The following is a 22,409-nucleotide window of genomic DNA, read 5'->3' on the forward strand; positions in this document are numbered from 1 at the left end:
ACTATATTATGTATATTTATATATTTCAGGATGCGCCAAAGTAAATTGTTGAGTTCAAGCTGATAACTCCAACCATTCATTATGTGATGCCATGATGTTGGATAGGTCAATAGAATAATAGCTTGCTTCTACTGACTCTTGAGAGTTGTCTTGGCCACATGGCATAACATGGGATTAAGAATATATATGTAAATATGTACATATATAAAAATCCATGTAACAAATGATGCTAGATATTTTTTCACAGTGTTGTTTGTTGATGCACATGAAGTGAAATTTTCATGTTTTGAAACTAGAACAAAGTATGAGGAGGAATGAGGCTTAAAGAGGCAATGTTAAAGAAGACACTTGCACTTATTTATAGACAACAACACATGTACATCTTATTTACTGCATGTACTTACAAAAGCCAGAATGGGTGTCTTCCAATATGGCAAAAGGAAGATTTACTAGAGGTATGATTCCTTTAAATACATGTATATCAAACATGTAATAATGAACTAATTGATTTTAATTTTCTAAGTATGATCTTTTTCTTATTTGTATACTAGTTCAATCACTATTATCATTACAAATTAACAAATCAGTTTTCTTCAAAAGTTACATAGTTTTCACTCCAAATAATTGTAAACTCCTCAGTGAAACCATGTATTGGAAACTGGTTTGTCTGATTGTTACATACATGTATGTAAATGTAAAGGGAATAGTAGTTACTGTAACTATACAAACTATAAATATTACTAGTTAAGCATGCTATCAGTGCCTTGCGACGAAGCTTATCTATAACCATACAGGGTGTCTAAGTTTATTGAAAGAGAACAAAATAATCAATACACCAGTTTAATGATTATCATTTATTCACAGTTAGATTTTCCTACATGTGTCATAAAATTCGAGGCATGTTTAGGTCGCACAAGCTCTATCATTTTATCAATTTAGATTGAAAATCAGAAATGATAAAGCAATCACCAGAACCTGAAGATATGTAAAGCTTGTTAGCACATGAAATTATCTCTTACACCGCTGCAAGAAAATAGATCCCTATATTAAAAAAAAAATCAAACAAGATTCCGCATTTTTTACCGGAATAAAAAAAAAATAACATAACAGAAAACCTGTTAATCTGAATAGCAGAGTAGTGGATTCAGGCGGGGCGTGCCGGGCATGCGCCTCTCCCATATAATTTGCCAAGCATGGGTTGTCAAGGGTAGATTTTGGCTGTTTTAGATTAAAACTTAATATCTCGATAATTTTATCACAACAGATATCCACATTGGACCATCTCTATCCGCCCATGGAATAGCATATTATTTGGTTTGAATTAATAAGATTTTAATAAAAAGCACTTGATGTATAACCTCTTATCAGTACCAGTTGCTCATTTCTAATTACATGTATTTGCATGACTACACTACTTTCGATATTCAAGTTGTCTATAAATGTTGGACACATACAAAGCCATCTGATGTTTAACTAGACAAAGAAATCCTATTAGATTGCACCATTTCACTAGTCCTAAAGGAACAATGATGACTTAAGAGTGATACTGTACGACAATCGAATGAACTTTCTTCTCATTTCATGCAGAAGTTTATCCTCATGTTGACAAAAAGGAGGCTGTGATCCATTTCCTCCTTTTGACAACATTCTACTAATGCGTACTAATAAAAGGGTGACCCAACATCCGAAGCCATCACAGTTTCTCACATTTTAGAACAGTGCTCAGCATTTATGAAAATGGGGAGTATTTCGTTGTATTCGACCGTTATGCTGGAATGTTTTTTTCCCCTATTATTTAGCAATGGAAGACACAGAAAACATTCTTATATCATACAGGGACGGGTCCTGACTCTTTAAAAGGAGGGTTGCCAGCAGGGGTTCCTTAGAAAAGGGGGATGCTAGGTCTGTACTTACATTTTTTCGCGATTAAATTCATTAAAAATAATAATAAAACCAGGAGGGGTCCGCACGCCCTGCCCCGATCTGCCATTGCCATATCCCTGTATCCCTCAGAAGGAAAATAAAACAAACAAAAAAAAAGTAACGACAAATAAAAACACGCCAGTTTAAACAAACTTAAAGCAGACAGTTAAGTTGAAACTGATCTCAATTTTAAGCAATTGGAGGACAGTTATCGATCCATGACATCGGGAGTCGGAGACTAATAACAAATAAACGAGTGGTTTGGTTACTTTAATAATGCAATTTTTCAACGAATTGTGTAAGTCTGCGGTTTTGTGTTATTATAACTTGTAATTATTATTATATTTCTTTATTTGGCCTCATTTTTTTAAACGTTAAGTTATTTTAAAACTAGATGTAACTTGGATTATAAGTGAATAGAGCTGTACACGAGTGTAAAGGGATTTTAAAATGCTGAGCATCATGGTGATATTTAATCAGTGGGTTTTATTAATTTAATACAACAAATTTGTGTTCTGATGCGTTGATTCCGGTTTCTTCTGTATATCTTATCTCTTTTTTATTCTGCAGTAAAATTTCGAACAAGCAACATAAATTGATTCAGTAAATGAGCGCTTTGATTTCATTTAGAACTTAATTATTATCCTATTTCTGCCTTCGTGTTTTAATGAGTTTGTATTAAAAATTTAGTTATTTAAAAAGTGAACATTTATTTCAACAAATTGAAGAGATACGCCGGATATGGTACTATGTCATATATCGTAGTTATTTCATATCGAGATCCGATATTAGAAAATGATCACCTGTGCGCTTGGCAAAATATGGAAGGACGATTTTTTGCCACCTTAATGAATGAAAGTAAAAATTCCTGGGTAATAAGCCCTAAAGATTAACTCTTTCATCATGTTCCAATAATCCCCGATAATATGGCAATTAAAAAACTGCTATGCCTATGGATATTAACCAAGTATAAAGTCTGCAGAGCGAATTGAACAGCGGGAAAGTCAAAATTTTCGATTTTTTCTATGAATTTTATCAAAAAATAAAATATTAAAACTTGTTAACAATCGCAGGCATAGCACTTTTCTAAAACTACATTTAACACCGCATTTTATAATGTATTGGTTATATGGATCTATTGGGATTATCACGCAGGACTTTTCGGTTTTATGTGAACTTCGTCCTTATGTCTTTAAGTGTCATTTGACATGCTTACTTTCGATTCTTAATATAGAAACAATGCATAAAGTAATTTTGGTCGTTTGTTTTCTTATATCACAACTTTTACTGAAACATATTTATCTTGTGGTAGAAATAAGAGAGGTTTAAAGTGACCCGTAAATTCCATCATATTTTTCCCGGAAGTACTTCGAATAACCTGCGTAGTTGTTGTATATTTGACTGGACTTTTTACTACCAAGTAAAACACCTTTCATTAGAAGACATTAAACATACAATTTAATTTAAAACGTATTACATTACACTATTTCCATTAATGAATGACCTGACTTTTTTATATTAAAATGTTTTTATTTAGTAACGTTCGAAAATGCAAGAAGATTATAGGACTTACCATTATTTATATTTTTATTTATATTGATATGTCTGTACATGTGTATTTCATCGACCTGCTAGTGATGCAGTACAGTTAATGACAGTGTTGTATAAGCGCTAAATGAAAGTACATCAGCTGTTTCAAATTGTTCACTCATAATAAGTGCAATCGTTTCATACTATATTCAGATCTTACCTTCAGCTGCTGTGAGTAGTCCAGCATTCAATATAAATATCACAAAATGTGTTAGCATTGTTATTCCATCGAATCAGTTCATGTAAGACCCCACATTTATCTAAAAGATAATACAAGGAAATGGAGGCCTTTCGGATATTTGTTTTTGTAGATAACACCCAATCCGTCAGTAAATATTGAATTTAAGATAACACTGTTTAAATAAGGTATCTGATACATATACATACGACCAAAGGGATTTCGGACGGTTTGCTGTAATACAAAATAGAAATGAAATGAAATTCGTTTAAAGAAAGTAATACCTGAATAAAGAAAATAAAGTAAAAAAAAACAACAACAAAAAAAAAAAAAAAACAAAAAAAACAAAAAAACAAAAAAAAACAGTAAGACATTATAACTCAAATACAATATATTTCACAATGTCAGCCTGACCTATCATTTTGGCTTAAGTATTTTTCCTGTTTGGTCTACTTGATAATAAGTAACCGATTTACCTTTTTTTATTTAAGAGAATTTGTGCGATATTATAAAAGTCGTAATTGTCAAATTTAATGTATACAAAAATCAGTTATGATCTATGGTGATTGCGGTTACGTGTACAACCATAACACGAGAATTGTGTTACATAAACCGCATAAAGGAAGTGTCATCAACATGCTATACTCAACGGGAAGGATGTATGATACATGCACACAATAAAACGATTGATGTTAAATCCTCAGTTTAAAAAATCAGAAGGAATTATATAGTCATGATAACTTTAAGATAAGTACATGATTGAAATGTTACCAAGACAGATCTAAACAAAAAATTCTTCTCTCTCGTCGGAAGGTGTAGACATGAGAGAGTTATATTCAATTAAGATAATCAAATAAACATACCTTCATATCTTAAGTATATTTGAGCGCCCTTTTAGTGCCTAAGAGACGTAACACGACAGTTAAATTTCAATGATACAAAATATAAACAGATAGATTAAAGTATTTGTGTTCGGTTAATTTTTCATTTACATGTGTATATATAGAATTAAGAATGGGAATTGCATATCAATTGTGAAAGTAGACAATTTTTCTCATGTGAAATGATGGGCATGTAAACGTTAAATTTAGTAATTATAGTAAGTCACTTTACAATCTAAGATGCACCATCTGATGTAGGTATTCAGGAAAAAGACACGTTTCAGTGTTCAGGGAATTTACCTTCAGTGCTGAAAATATGTTGATGGGAGGGTAAACAACAACTTGAATTTGGAAGGCAAGACCGTTTAAAACAAAATTTGTTCCGTGACTAAACAGACTAAAAAACTTGTAATATATGGCTCGTATCGTTTCTTCCTTGTCTTAAACAAATAAATTCATAAGTATTAGAAAAAAGCAAACGAGTGTATATAAAGACTGTTGGTTGAATAACTTTTTACTGATAAAAAACTACATTTTTTTTTGATATAGTTGAGAATGAGGAATTGGAATTGCATATGAATTTCATACTTATTTGAAAAAAAGGCCAACGAGTGTTTATAAAAACTGCCGGTGGAACAACTTTTATTGTGGCATGTGTCTATATATCAGTCTTAACCAGAAACACTGTAAATAGTCCTTTACATCATTTAAAATGTATTCCTTTTTTTTTGGTAATCGATTTACACAAAATAAACAAGTCACTAGCTTTTCTCCGAGAAAATTGTTCCCAGAATTTTGGAAATGATGAAAAATATTTTTTATTTATATTCATATTGCTAAATAAAAAATGCACCAAATAACTAGTTGAAAAAAAAAAAAAACAATTTGATGCTACGACTTTGTATTCCATATGTTTTCGTACGCATTATTTCTGTTATGGTTTGCATTTTGTTGCTTGGTATTAGTCCCTAGATTGTGTGCCCTCGATTTAAGCTCGAATTTTGGACCCTTGCTTACTCTTTTTGTACGCTTTAACAGTAATGCTGATCGGTGTAGTCAATGTGTAAATGTGATGAATACGTATTGTGTGGTTTCACTCACCCGAAATTACATGTATATTAAGTGCTGAATTATATGATTGACCACACAACAGCACTTATGTAGTAGACATTACATATGTGTAACAGGACACAAAGACACAAAGATCACTCTGTTTTTGATATGTCTCAGGAAGTCAATACTTCTGACATATAACCCATTAAAGGAGCCATAAACCGTATCAGGAAATCGTCCCATTATATGGTACATTGGGAATGGAAAATGGGGGAATAGTGTAATTAGCAATGGGATTTTGAAAGGGGATGATGGAAAAATATATTTTGAAGTATTTATGGATATGAAAAATGTATTTTATTTAATAAAAAATAATAGTTAAAATGTTGAATATTCTTTTTTACTCCACAATACATGTGCATGCTCCAAAAAGAAAAACAAAAAAAAAAAAAGCAACATGCCGACATGAACTGAAACATATAAACACACAATTGATTATACAAATCATAGCCCCTTTCAATTGTATGCTTGGATAGTGAATGATAGAAGAGTGGTATGACATTTCGTTACGACCAACTTGTTGAATATAAACTGTATGTATATTGCACTAATAAATACATCCTTGTCCTTGTTACGGAGGATGCATACAATTTAAGAAAATGTTTGGAAAACAAGAAAGTACACATAATTTTCTTTGGCAACATTAAGTGTTGAATTTGCTTAAGTAACAAATATCATCATATAACATATTTTTGTTCATAACCAGTACAACTTTGCTTCAGAGAAATATCATTCTACTCTTCATATCAATATCCATTTCATTCATTAAATGAGGGGATAATGCATGTAACAAAAGCAATATGAAAAGGGCCATCTATCAATCTGTTTATTCTATAAATATTCTAGGTTTACACCAATTTAAATATTTGGCCAATTGTTTTTTTTTTTTTTTTTTTTTTTTTTTTTTTTTTTTTTTTTTTTTTTTTAACAATCGTACATAGATCGTTGTTGCATTGCGTGCTTGTCAGTGCTGATTCTTTATCCTTCTGCTACATTTGACTTTTCTCGGTGATCTTTTACGAAAAACCTATTGTTTTTTCCCATAATTTGCTCCCGGATACGTGCTTTCCTGCTCTTTTTATTTCATACCAAACGTTCATAGTTCATTTGTCAAACGCTACGCCAATTAGACTTCGACGTTACCCGATTAGCAGTAAAAGGAGAAGAAGGTTTGAACGTCTGGACGCATTTGATGTAAGTGAAGCTCATAAGAGGCCTTGTAATCTGTCCTCCAACCCTGGAGGCAGAAAATAAACAGACATGTAACGAAAATAATGCCTGTATTACATACTTGATTTGTGATATTTTAATAAAATATGTTATAGACATATAAAACATTACTATTTTTTATAATAAACAATCGTGTATACATATTCAGGACGAAAAATTGATAAATTATATGACGTAAAATTAACAACTGTCAGTCTGGGAAACATGAGGTAATAACAAATATTTGATTTAGTTATGTTGCTTTTAAAAATTCGTCACGAAAGCGTCGTAAGTTTGTTTTCTATGTTTTTTTCCTGAATGATCTATTTAAAAGTGTGTGCATGCTAAATCCATGACAATTTTTTTTTTCAAAAATGTTCGTCATATTCATATAAAAATTGTTTAAAAATTCTTAATGTTGAATGTTGGTCTTTTTTTTACATGCAACGGTTATAGAGAAAAATACTTATAAAGCATTGAAGTTCTTTGAAAAAGGGAGATAACTTTGTATGCACAATATTTTTTTTTTAAGAGAACATTCAAATCGTTTTCTGAGCCATCCACTGACGCTTTTACTATTTCCCATACATATAACAGAAACATTACTTTGAACAAATAAATCAATTTTGTTATTGTTTGTAAATGTGTAAAATGTAGTACAGTTATTGGTCTTTGTGTTGCTTGGGAAGTTGTGTGTGTATGTGGATACTTTATTGTTGAGTATGTGCTTAATGCAGGTTTTATAGCTGTAAGTGTGTCTTAAGGTTTTGCTGAAGTATGTGTTACTGGTGGTTTTAATTGTTTGGATTTTAGAGCTTTCATTGTAATGTTTGCTTTTTGTGTTGGCTTTGGTTGGTTTTCTAGTGTGTGAACTCCAGTATTTGTAGTTTACTCTGTTGGAATTGGCATTATTATATATGTTAGCAGTTCTGAAAATATAATAGTATTCCACATATGTACATGTAACTCCGATAAAACAACTTGAAATAATCTTGCTTATGGAAAAGAAAGGAAGCGATATTAGAGGAACCCAATGATCTGACATCTGAAATCCTTAATGTGCTCAAAATCTAGTTTCTTGTTTTCATGTTTTTATTCTTCAAATATTTATTTTTTTTTAAATGCTATACATTTTTCATTCCATTTGATCCGAAAATGAAATGGTTTTCATTTTCAAGCAATCATTACATACAATTTTGTCTGTTGTATTTGTATAATTCATAATTTTTATTATAATTGTTGACAAGATATGATTTATACATGATGTGTAGGTTTCATTAAAATAATAGTGAATGTAAAATGGTTAAACAAAAACTAAAAATTACCAAAATCATTTGGTAATTCTACCATTACAAAATCATCTTGTTTCTGTAAGGACCTGAAATGATAAACACTTAGATTATAGTTGTTATAATATTTATACAAATCTATAGATTTATATGTTTTAGCACACATGGACATATTTCTGCTGTCATAACAAAATCATCTTACAATTTTGAAAATTACCGGTATGTACTTGACAAAAGCAATAGACTTTGACAACTCATTTTACTTACATGTATTCTTCTTGGGTAAGTGTTATGATGTCAGATCTGAAATTGGAAAGCTTATTTCAAGCATTAAATATACTGGTACAAAGCATATGATTTAACACACTTCAAACTAAAAACTTAATGACCATTTTCTATTTAAAAAACAATTGCCATAGAAATTGAAAGAGCAGTTTTTAATATAAATATTGTATACTGGAGGAAAACAATAACTTAATGACAAATAGTTCAGGCTGCTGAAGGTCATATGGCAATATATATTGGCTGGTTAGTCGCCCCGAAAAAAAAACATGTGTTTATTATGTTGTTCATTTGCCAGTCAATTTGACATCTAATGGGATGCAATCAGAAATAAAGTGAATATGACATCACTAATGAGGTTGGTGAACTCTCCAATATTGTAATTTGACCCAAAGTAACTTGTCATAGCTAATTGCTATATTACACCTTTCAGATATGATTTTTGTAGAAGGAAAGAGAAAAACAACTTCATAAATAATGATGTAATACTCTTTATTTGATAGTTAGGTGGTCCATATTATGGTCCGTATAACTTATATGGACCAGTTGATAAACATACATCTGACTGAGTAAAAAAAATGAAAATCCAAAAGTATAATGAGAACATATTAAATTATAATGCAATACTTTTAAGAAATTATTTGTCTATTTCCGTATTTAAACTGTGTAAGTCCATACAATGCTATATATGCCGGATGGAAATTATATTGGACCGGTAGGCGTGGCTTATTTTCATTGACAGTCTTGTTCCAGATTCGATTCCATTATTGGATTTTCAATCGAAACAAAAATGTTGTGTGGCGGATTTGCTTTGTTAGATGAAGATGCATTGAAGGCTATACAGGAGTCAAAAGATTCCAAACAAATTTAGCATGCATGTTGTAGACAAACGATATATTCAGCATCACAAAGTGCTGTTGAGTACCTTTTGGATGAAGCTTGTTAACTGGAAAAGTATGACATAGCTAATAGTTAATTGTACGGAAGGTCAGATGGCACTATCTGGACAGCTATGTCGTCCTTAAAAATTATATTGTCCTCAGCTCCGCTTTGGTCCATTTATTTATTTCGGGCCGACATACCAGTCAATATAATGCCATATGACCCTCGTACAATTAACTATTTGCTAAATGGGAGTCTCATTCTATAGGCTCTCTAGCTTAAATCATTGATTGCATAAGCAGTAGATTAAATACAGATTGATTAACATATTCATTCTTTATATATTTTCTGATATTTTAATTGTTCTCTTTTTATTTTTCAGTCGTAACCAAATAATATGGAGTACAACAACTGTGATAATGTCAATTAATATATATTCCTCCAAGCCCGAATGCTTTATATTTCGATGAATGTATTACCTTCGAGAGCTAACTAACGAAATTAGTCTGTTTTCTTTTTTTTTGGGGGGGGGATGGAGAAAGGGTTTGTCTGGAAGTAGAGGTACATGTATTTAACAAATCTTCAATCATTAAAAGAAATATTAGTAAATTTATTGTGAGGACAATCGTTAAAGTGCATTAAGTATGTAAAAATTGACTTATTTCAGACAATGATGATTAAAGAAATTGATGTTTTACTATACAGTAGTACATGTTATTAACTGCTTGGTGTCAGGTACATATACATTTATATACAATAAACCAACTCTTAGGACATTCCAAAGATTACTAAGTGAAAGTCTTGACAGTAACCAAAATACACAAACATGTAGAAATGTAGGGGAGATTCTTTTTACACATGTAGAGTGGCAAATTCAAAAGTCATGCATGATTACTGAATACATATGTCAGTTGTACAAAAGTATAAAATGTGTTTGTATTATTAAGGCCTCACATGTCTACTGTAATATAATTAACAGACATCAACTTGAGAAACTTATCTCTACCATATCCTGACATGGCCCTGATTGGAAGCAACTTAGTTGGAACACCTGTGATTTTAACCTCGCCATCTGCCACTTTCTTATAAGGGAAGTGACATTCTTTCCTTACAGCTTCAGCTTAAAAAAGGTAAATACAGTTATACGTTTATGATCCTGTAGTTATCACACATATGATGAATTTAAAAAAAAGTAGTGTTGGGTCCTACATCGTGTACTTGTAGTAAAAGTCAATAATTGTTTCATTTTTTCTGTCTTGTACTTAATTTATATAGCAGTCTTTTTCCAAGGTTATTTCATTTTTGTACTTACCATGACTATAACTATTATTTACAAAGAGAGATGAATTTCCGTGCTTTTAAAAATATAATTGCTAAAACATGTTGACAAAAAAATTGTAGGAGCCATTGCATTGTGCACAGGTAACTAATGTACTAATTGATTGTTTATAAAGACAAAGTTTTAGTATATGTTTTTCTTATCAAACCCAGTAACAAAAGCCATTGTGTGTTTTTCTGTTATACAAATATATAAGCATATAATGTACATGAAAATTCCCATTTGGAATAGAATTCCAAACACTTTAAAGAATTTAGAATGTAGCTTGTTTCAATGAGGAATATTATAATCCTACTTAACCAGTGTGTGGTCAACTCAAAACATTATGTCCGTCTAAAATAAAAACATTGGCTTGAACTGGAGTTTTATGGATTGGGCATTCCATGAAAACAGTTTCAATTGTTGTTTTATGTTTATTCCCTGTTTAATGGGGATTTTCCTGTTTGGCTGAATTTCAAATAGTGAAAATTGGGATGTGTCATAGTGAATGTTGGTTGGGCTATTGACTATAGAGTAATTTTTGTATAACTTCCTTCAGCAACTTACTAATCCCAACCTCTTGATATTTGGTATCCAGCATCAGGTATAGGTCCGATATCGTTTAAAATCTATCAGACATCTACTTCCTATTATACAAAATGCAACCATTTCTGTCTTTTACCCATTTTTTCATGTTTATGGAATGACATTTTTAATCACAAAACCTCAACTCCCACTAGATGGATAGATTTCAAATTTGGTTAGTAGTTTGTATAGATATTTCAGACATGGACGATTGTTAATGTTGCTGATAAAAGTCCAGTAAGTTTCTAGTAAAGGAATTGGTATATCAAGCACAATACTGCATGCAAGTAAAATATAGCAAATTTTGGTCAGAAAATGCTTATTATTTTGGTTGTCCACCCAATAGAACTGTTATGAACATTATATTAAGACTTATTAAAAGAGTAATCAAGGGAACCAAGGTTATAACGGTAATCAAAAGAATGTATTCCAGGGACAAAGAGCAGACATGGAAAAGAGATATATACAACAAAGAACATAAAGTTACTAAATTCATACATACAAAGTAACAAAAGCAAATGACCAACTCGGACTCCACTAAAAACTGGGAGCATGGACCAGGTGCACCGGTAGGGTAAGCGTCCTCTGCGTTTCTAGAAACACCCGCCGAGTTGCTAATAAAAAGTCAAGTCCGGAGTAGAAAACGAGAAAATGTAAACTATGACCCGTTGAATAAATCAGTTTTCATGGTGCTGATGGATACATAAAAACAATCCACGAGTTCATGATGACTACCATAAAATTTCTATAGTGATGTCTTCAATCTTGTAGCAACATAACCCTGTTCCAGAAGCCTATTTGTTAGAGCTCTAGCGCGATACAAAAAAGTCTACGTAGTTTTGGCAAGCTCTGGCATAACGTATGAGTTGTGATATGAACACTGCATACGCAGGAGCCGAAGGGATGTTGCCACAGATGAAAGGAAAATTGACAATTCTGAATGAAAAGTCATCACGTTTGTCGTAAAGTTTGGTCAATAGTTTTCCTTTACCATCGATTTCTAAGTGTAGGTCAAAATAACTTACAATACAACGTATTCATATGGTTCTGGGATTTTTTTCTTCAAGTTTTCTATATCAGAGATTCCATCTTTCTTTTGACTTCCTTAAAAATATGTGATTTTTTTTTAAAACAAGTGACACACAAAAAAAGATATCTTCCTAATGACTATGTAGACTCCATTAATATCCGTTGAATAAATCATTTTTCATGGTGTAGAACTTAAGGTAGTAAATTTTCCCATAATCCAATTTTCTTTAAATTTGTACACAATATAACACTAAATGTAGAACATATGAAAGAAACATTACCATGCAGATTTTAAATAGTAAGGACTGAAAAAAATAATGGATTGCTATTTTAAATATGTAAATCACTAGCCAAACTGAACCATATCTGGTATTTTAGGGTATTTTTTACAGAATATTTCAACAAACAACCAAACATTAGGATTAATTCACTGAAAAGGGATCTATATTTAAAATTGAATAAGGTTTTTTTTTTTAATTTTAATTATCTTGTATAACAGTGACCGGCTTCTATGTTACCAAACCTCTATTTTGCAAAAACCTATTGTTTGATTGTCATAAAAAAAAAATGATTTATATGTATGTACGAAACCGAAAATACAATTTTAATTGTTTAAATTATCATGGGGTACAGCATTGGAAAAATGTCTTTATCAGTCAAATAAAAGAATGCTACGCGTAGTCATATAGCAGATTCAAAACTTATGTACTTTCATAAGTCCATGTGGCGATTCAAGGTTAATGTATATTATTGAATCAAATTAAGTTAGGGTACGAATTGAAGGACTCCCATAAATCCCATAAAAATGCCTAATTAAAATGGCAGTTGAGTATATTCAACTACGTATGGTGACAAACCATCCTACAAAATTCAGTCAAATTCCGTTCAGTGGTTCCAGAGGAGTTGCATCCACAAGGTGTTCATACTGTGAATTATGTGAAAAATGAACAAAGTCCCATAACTCACATAAAATTGTCGAATAAAAATAGTAGTTAAGTATGGTAAACTACATATGGTGACAAACAATCTTACAAAATTTGGTCAAATTCCGTTCAGCCGTTTCGGAGGAGTTGCGTCCACAAGCTTGGGACGGACGGACGGACACCAGCATTTCTATGTCCCCGCTCCTCGTTGCGGCGGGGGACAATAAAGCTTAAACCATGTATCAAGTTGTAATGTTTTATATTAAATAAAGAGCATTGTCAAGTGCACAAAATGATAAAAATAATGTCCCAAAAAAAGCTTTCACGGCACAATGGGACAAACTTGTGCGTTGGACACATTTGTATGCTAGAAAATAGTACGCAGATACATAATGAAAGCGGAAAGCTTGCAATCCCATAAGTTATATAATAGTAACTCTAAAAAAGTTATGAAGTCATAAAATTGGCAATATTATTTGTTAGCCGTACTATCTAATTCATTATACCTAGTTAAGATTTTATACTTTAATTTGAAAATGTTATCTATAGGAATCTTGTAATAGATGGTGTTATTCCAAACATTTTCCCACCTTATGAAATATATATTCCTCAATGTATGTATTTGAAACATTTAATCCAATACATCAATTTCCTACTTAGCAGAGTACAAAGTTGCTGAAGGCTAAAACACTTGTCCTAGAAGTTGGAGTTATTGTCTTTTATATCAGTATCACTTTGAAAGTTGAATATCGGGAGTCATTCAAACGATCTAGTGACTACACATTTTTTTTAATATTTGGATAACCACCTTTATCTCAGGTCATCTACCTTAAATACAATATCCCAAGAACAAAATAAACGAGAATTTTGTGTTTTTTTTAATTCTAAACCATATTCTAGGAAATTATACCCAGTATAGCCATTTTGATATATAACCATATATAACAATTTCATAGATTGTAAAAACACTTACAATCTATAAAATTAAATTGATGGAATGCAACCATTTGCGACTGTAGCCACTACAGCACAACTCTGCTCTAATCTTCTTTTTAGCATTGAATGTTGTAATGTTTTTGACTAAAAAAACTAATTTTCAAACTTTCGCAAGATAACCAAGTACACAATAATATATAGACGAAAACACGACAAACATCGCCAAACCATTAGACGCTATTATTCAATTCATGGAAAATTAATTTGCTCTAACGAAATACTTCAATTGATTATATAATTTCTTTGTATCATACTTGTATTTTGTGTGCTTTACATACAGTCAATTTTAACATTTGTTTTCGATATACATGTACTCACAGTTCTTCCTTTATTTAGATTAACGGTGATGTAACTAAGTTAACACAATTCAAAGACAACAAATACACACGGAAAACAGTTACGCAGAAAAAAAACATTAAATAACCAAAATGTCATGTACAAAGAAACAGGAGTAAATGAGCAACCCGGACACAAAACTGTGAGCATGATATAATTATTGAACATTTCATAACAAAAAACTAGTCACCATTACAATTTGCTTATTTTCAACTTTCTTCAAATATGGGTTTGTCGTAGTAATTTTGGTTGCAGAACTTAACTGACTTTGTTTATATATGATTGATAACTTATTATTTCGCCGTACATATATTATGCTTACTGCTAATACACATCCGATTAGAATAACAGCTACAAATGTGATTACAATAAAGACACCAGAGTTAGCTTCAGCTCCTAAATTGAAATCAGATGATAAATGCGCGAAAATCAAATCGACAATGAAAAAACAAAACCAAAGCAAAACAAAACAAAACAAAGAACCAAACAAATACTTGATAGAATACAAAATGGTAATTTGAATAATATACACCCATTTAAAGACATTTGAACATGTTATGAGATATGGATTTACTGGGAAAATATCCATTGATAAAAAGCTCATTTCCATTTCTGATAGTTAAGATCAGTGTAATTGTACACAATACTGAATAGAGTTTACCAGGTAAAGTTTTGACTTAATTCGATTCGTCTTCCCTTTACTCACACCTGTCACCACTGAATCCATTCATACATAAATATCTAATAGTGTCACTGTTATTCGATACATATGTGCCATTGTTGAAACACGGTGAGTCTAGTTGGCATACATCTTAGTAAATAATAATTAAACGAAGACTATTAATGGCGTTGATGTACATGTATATTCGGTTAAATGTATAATCATGTGTGAAACGCGCATAAAAATGCGTATGGCTCTGATTAAGATCTAGTATTTATCCACTGTACTTATTATCGAGAAAGCATTATTTATAATATAATGTGCTTGACAGGTATTGTTTACCGCCATGTTAAAAAAAGTGATTAACACATGATCAACATTTCTTGCAATACACAGGCTGCATCTATCAAAACAATATAAAGAAACAAGCCATATTAAAACAGAAATAAATGGCGGGAACTCCATATTATCATTTTTACCATGAGCTAGCCATTTATGTCGTTATTTATCGCGGTAAAACAATGCAACATTGCCAGTCCATGGTAAAGCAAAGAAAAAGTGAGTTTCCGTGATTTATTTCTTAAATGGAAGTTTTTTTTAAGGAAATTTCTACAATAGCCTATATATTCCCTAATTAAGTAGCTTGTATAACGGAAGATGATGTTTAAGACGTTCTTTTTCGTCCATTTTTTTTTATTTTCTTTAGTAGAATTGTTGTCCGGGGACATTGAGGAGGTGCTGCCATGGATATATGAGAAATCTCGGTGAAATATGCATTTGTACCTCTACATTTTGTAAATGTTTGGGAAATGCATTTTCTATTTTATATTGATGGGTATATTTTGTCTATAAGTTATGAGCAGAAGTTCATGAATTATTATGAGGAAACAAAAGATAAGAAAAAGAAACAGACACAGAGATGGCGAGAGTGGTTGGAGACAACCCTACTTTACATACCATCGACGGTTCAAGCTAAGCTGTTAAGGAGCATTTGTAGATAGGCACTTTATAAAATGGTGATCGAGTTTTAAAAACAAATTAACACAAATTTGAATATTTTTTGGCATAATATCAGGATCACAAATAGAAGTTCAACTACAAATTGAAACATATTATGCGTGTATATGTACATGGGATTTTTTAATATCAAGTGACAGCCCATTGGAAGGCAAACTATAGGCAACCAAGTACGATTCCAAACTAAACGTACTGCATCCAGGTTATCTACTTTTTTTGAAAAAATGGAATGAATCAAGTACATATTAGGCAAATTTTGTCATCACTAAATCGTTTCATAAGAATATGTTTTTGAATGAGTTGAATTGTTAACGAACCTGTACAACTTCTAGATAACACAAAAGTCTTAGATGTTTTAGAAAACATTCCGAAGATACAAACAATGGACACATTAACTTCCCCACACCCATTCCAGCTATATTGGTACTCCAATGTCCTCGTTGAAGCAAAGAAATAACCATCTACCACAGGGCCTTAGATTGATATATAGTGGTGTTTTTTTCTCGTTTTTCTTAAAATAAAACAGTTGAGCACATATGTACGTACAATTACACTATATCATGGTTCAAACAGTTAAAGACATTATTCTGGTTGATTTAACTTTTATCAAAAAAGTAATTAATACGACCACAGAGTGTGAACCCTAAACAGTTAGGGCAAGTACGGAAACACCTTTCAAGCTTGATGTAGCGTTGAATTTTGGTCTTGATTAGATTTTTGACTCAGGTTCAGAATTGACCAGATTTTTTAAAACCATATTCCTAAATAGTTGAAATCGAAACCTCCCAAATCAATCCAAATCATCCTTTAAAGTATAGCATTTGAGGTTCAAATACAAAGCTATTAATTCACTAGTAGTCAAGTTATTATCTGGATATCAGGAAACAATGCATGTATCTGCCACCCGCCTTGGCCCTGAAGTTATAAAATCCCAACAATAAATACCAGTTTGACCTATGTGGTATAGATACATGTAATTTTATAAATTATCTATACTTTTACTATATATATGTACATCTAGTTGTGTTCTATTTCCAGGGACGACGACACGGAAGACAACGACAGCGCTATACTAATATACTACCACGATTTATTTTAATATAAAATAGCATTTTTTAGCATGTCTGATGAGATGATGCTGTACAAGTTTATTCGATATGTCCTATAACACAATTTTTTTTTGTAGAGAATATATCGTCAATATGCCTTTATTGCGATCAGCATTTGCAGTAAAAGTTATAAACCGTCAATTTCAGATTCAAAGTACACTGTACACCAACATATAAAAAAAGTTTTTTACCAAATTGAAGTGTTGACGACTTTTACAAGATTGGTAGGTCAATAAGCTACGTTTACTTAAAACAAAGTTAGTATTGTATATGAAAACAATACAAGATTTTGGTTCTTTTTTTTTCTTATCTTAATAAGTTCCCAATGTATAACACCCCCTCCCAAAAAAAAACAAAAAAACAAAAAACAAGAAAAAAAAACAAAAACAAAAAAAAAACATACAAACAAACAAACAAATAAACAAAAAAAAATAAAAAAAAACAAATAAAAAACAAGAAAAAAAACAATGTCAAAACAACAATAATCAGTCATATTTGTTGTAAGGTGGAACTGAATGCGAACTTTTAAAGATATTTGATTATCAGATTCCCCGATTATTTACATCTCTGTTAATGTAAGTACCTATACTTCGGAAGATGACAGATAACTTTTACTCATACTCATAATCATCATAATTGTTAACACACTTCCACTAGATGCATTTCATATCAGTTTAGCAAAACATACAAAATACAAAAAACCTCAGTTCTTTTAATATATGACATTATCGATTGAATAATCCTACATTTTGATAAAGAAGCACAACAGAACACAACTGGCAACATTTTTTTTTTGGTATCGATTTTGACGTCACAGAGAAGCTTGAAACATCAGAGGATCTGTAGTAAACAAATGAGACGTCATGCTTGCATTTACTGAGACATTACACTTCAATCATCGATGGATTCTGAAATCATACATGTTACTTGTAAACCAATTCTCCAAATTTGGGTGCGTTTTACTTTAAGTTATCTTTGTTTTGATAAAAGACGGTTGTAACTATGTGCGGGACTGGCTTGGCCGGGGTTCATTCATCACTGACCTTCTAACATATATTGAAAATGTTTAAATGTACAAAATGTGTTTAGTCATAAAATCAGATTATACCTTTCCTTTTGCAATCTTAAGTTGAAAACTGAAAATTAGAAGAAGCATAATTATGAAATCAATTTATTATTTTACGACAAACGTGGAGATTTTTTCATTCAGAATTGTCAGCTTTCTTTTCATCTGTGGAAACATCCCTTTAGCACATGCGCATTGAGTGTTCATTACACAACTCATACGTTATGTCAGAGCTTGCCGAAACTACGCTGACCATTTGTATCGCGCTAGAATTCTATCGAATAGGCTTCTGGAACAGGGTTATGTTGCTACAAGATTGAAGTCATTACAACGGAAGTCTTATGTTCGTCATCATGAACTCGTGGATCGTTACGGTGTATCCAGCCACGCTAGAAAAACTGATTTTTTCAACGTGTCATAGTTTTCGTTTTCTCCGTCGACTACCCCAACTTGACTTCTTATGAGAAATTTGGCGGGTGTTTCTAGAACAACAAAGGATGCTTATCCTGCCGGTGCACCTGGTCATTGCTCACAGGTTTTTGTGGAGTCCGAGTTTCTCATTTGTTTTTGTTACTTTATATATGATTTGTTATATATGATTTTAGTCACTTTGTGTTCTTTGTTATGTATGTTTTTTTATGTCTGGTCTTTTTACCTGGATTACATCCTTTTTTATTACCGCTAAAACCTTGGTTTTCATGATTATTATTTCCGATAATTAAGAGGAATTACGGACTATATGGAGAACAAGTAACGAAATACTGCTGACTTGAAACAACTATTTTAGATGCTACGTTGCTTTACTATGTGATGGTACACGTAAAAAAAAAAACATGCCCTCTATTTTAATCATATCCTACATACATTTTTAAAATCCCTTTTTGCATGCATATCCGCTACAATACTATAGCGGCAAAAATGATGGGATATACATTTCAAAAACATAAATCTAAGTAGGTGCCACAAACGTGAACACAAGTTATTATGACATGTTGCCATAAATAAGTGAGTCTTCTGGTTAATATATATTTTAATTGCTAAAAGTTAATAATGAGTCGATAATGATAAGCTTTTATTCTTTATGTTAACTGCAGTGTCTTTTTTTTTCATTATTTGTTATTAGAAAATTGCTAACTGAACCTGACGAAGGTATTGAGCTGTTTTAGTTAATCAATGACAGCTTCAGACAGGAAAAAATACTGTTACTACAAAGGAATGAATATATTAGCAGAACAATTTTCGATATAAAGAAATAATTTTAAATATAATTGTGTCTAAATTAGCATGATATTTCGTGTTAATTTGCGAAGAACAAGAAAGTCATAAGAACTAAAACACAGCACAATTTTATGTGAATGCAATTAGGTTTAAGAAGAGCCAAATAAGATATGAACAGTTCATTTATTCTTTGGCAACCACATGGGTCATGTCAGGTATTGGGTTCCTTCAAATAATGAAGAAGTTGATAAAAGAAACCAATGATATATATTGCAAATTATTTCGATATACTGTCTGTGCCTTAAAAGGAGACTACTCTCATCAGCAGAATTCAAATCAAATATATAGAAAGATCTTAATCCAACACTTGATTGTAAACTAGAAGTACCCAAACTACCGAAATAGGAAGCTAAATCAATCACCGAGATGTTCTACATTTTTCAAAACAAGGAATGAAGCCATGGTGTTTTAGGTATTTTTAAATTTGTTATACTACAAACTTGTCTATCAAGAAATAAGGATAGTAACTTGGAATTAGTGAATAATCAAAATATAATCACTGGCGCAAAGAATGCATTTAAGAGATAACTTGTCGCTCGTTGAATCTAAGCCTTCCTTTGCAGTCCTGATAATATTGTGGTTATTCACTGTTTCCAGTTTACTATCCTTATTTCTGATGTTGCTGATTTAATATGTTTTGTTTTTTTTTATATATAATTTCATCTAAAGTATTAAAAACAGAAAATAAAATAAACTTTTGTCTTTTTAAATTTGTAAGTGTGCTTTAAATTTGAAGTTCAGTTCCAGACACACATTGAATTCTTGTTAATTTACATGCAATGCACAAGTAGGGGCCCTTCTTTACTTTACCTTCCATGTACCTCTTCTATGACAGTTATAAAGGAGAACAGATCTCTGATGTCGTCCGGTACGGTTCTTTTGTCATTCCAAAACATTTGCTGGAAAAGGGTCACACTTTTCTGTTCCTTAAAAAGTATCCAGGTCTGGATTTAAATTTATATTTTTATTGTTCAGTCTTTAAAATAGAGCAAATATGTACACGTGCCTTTATTTCTGGTGCAAATAATATGTGTAGAGGCTAACAAAATTGTACGTTGCTCCTTGGCATACTAGGAAAACAAACATTGCTGATACTGTTCACCTTCATTTTGTTTATTCTAAAAGAAAGTATGAATTCTTTTTCGTTTTGATATGACATTCTTAGGTGAAATGGTACATATAATTGGCTAATCAAAGTGTTAAAAGGGAGAGATGTATTGCAGAGTTAGATTAGTTTAAACCATAAATCAATTATGAAATACGCCACCTTAAATCCGAGGGAATTATTCAGTTACTAGAATCTAGAATTATACTTCCCTTGAGAATTCTTACTCGTGTTTTGCGCTAAAACTGATAAGTGCGTTTCTTTTCTTGGTCACGTAATCAAAGAAACATTCCATGATTTTGAAGGTTTGTTCACGTTGTAGACATAATTAAAACCAGAAGTATTAGCAACTGCATGGTGAGTTATTTTAGACAGTAAATTATGCTGATTTTGAGGCTAAATAACATCTGAAAAAAAATGTTCTTTTTTATTCTGGTAAATACACTAATTACTTGTACCCTGAGTAAATATGCAGAGGACTTTATAAGTCATAGTTTTCCTTTCCTCTTTCAATGACTTGACTTTTTTTGAGCAGCTCGGTGGGTGTTTCTAGAAAAGCAGAGGACGCTTACTCTACCGGTGCACCTCGTCCATGGTCCCAGTTTTTAGTGAAGTCTTTGCACCCAATCAGCAACAGAAACATACGTGGAATATGTTCATATTCATATTGGCATTGGTTTCAATTAAGAGTTAATAATCTCGTCTTAATTAATTTTTGTGTTGTCGGTTTTGATGTGTTTTATTATTGTCATGTCAGACAGGAAAAAACATAAGTGATAAGATAATATACTTATTTTAATCATTGTATACTTAAAAGATCTACCGAAATCAAAAGAACTGGCTTTTGTCCTATCTGCATATTTTATAATTATGAGATGATCTGAAAAGTTTTGGTATTTGATGCATTAATATATCAATTTAGTTGCATGGCGTGTTATGTTTGGTTTTAATTTTAGTGTTATTTTATTTCCTTGATTATTCTTTCATAAAATACATTAATTCCAATGAAGCTAAACTTCATATGTGAATACGAGGACTCCTATATCTTTATTTGCTAAAACAAACAATACCATTATAAATAATTAATCAAACACTATTATACTTTTTCGTGTATTCTTATTTCTACAAATATTTACGTAATTACTAGATTTATTTTTGTATATTTTAACATAAATCCTATCTACAAAGGTCCTTTAAGAAAACAAAATAAATTTAGCATTATCATTACTGTCAATGCAATTTAAAAAAACCCCATATTTTATTGATTCTGCTGCGATGAAAGATTGGAAGAACTAAATGACATTATCATGTCATTAAATATTTGTAAAAAAAATATAGATAAATATAGATTGACCGATTTATAAGCGCTTTATATACTGAATATAACATGCCAAAATATGGATCATATTCTCTATCATTTTGCTCCTTTATTACCACAGTGTAGGTGGATGGTAAATACGGCAAGTGATACAGATAATCCCATATCCATATCATAATATCGTATATTTGAATGTTACTTGAAATGTGTTATATGTTTGTGGTGTGATTTAGGGTCAGTAATAATAATAAAACGAATAAGGGTTGAAACAGTGACTCAAAATGCATATCTAAGAAGGTGTGTTTTAATCTAAATGCATAT

The 22,409-nt window shown here is 31.4% G+C and overlaps 1 protein-coding gene across 1 annotated transcript in view; it reads right to left on the bottom strand.

Moving 5' to 3' along the window:
- Positions 1-3,782, bottom strand: part of LOC148605225 (receptor-type tyrosine-protein phosphatase kappa-like) — a 44,701-nt gene extending 40,919 nt beyond the window's left edge. Inside the window, exon 1 of the mRNA XM_088548004.1 lies at positions 3,674-3,782. Coding sequence (XP_088404130.1) covers positions 3,674-3,731 — 58 coding nt within the window. The 5' untranslated portion in view covers positions 3,732-3,782. The remainder of the gene's footprint in view (positions 1-3,673) is intronic.
- Positions 3,783-22,409: the final 18,627 nt, after the last annotated feature.

The sequence above is a fragment of the Perna viridis genome, chromosome 10, assembly GCF_037379345.1.
Source record: "Perna viridis isolate PV_CMFRI_1.1 ecotype Kerala chromosome 10, ASM3737934v1, whole genome shotgun sequence".
NCBI classification, from domain to species: Eukaryota; Metazoa; Mollusca; class Bivalvia; order Mytilida; family Mytilidae; genus Perna; species Perna viridis.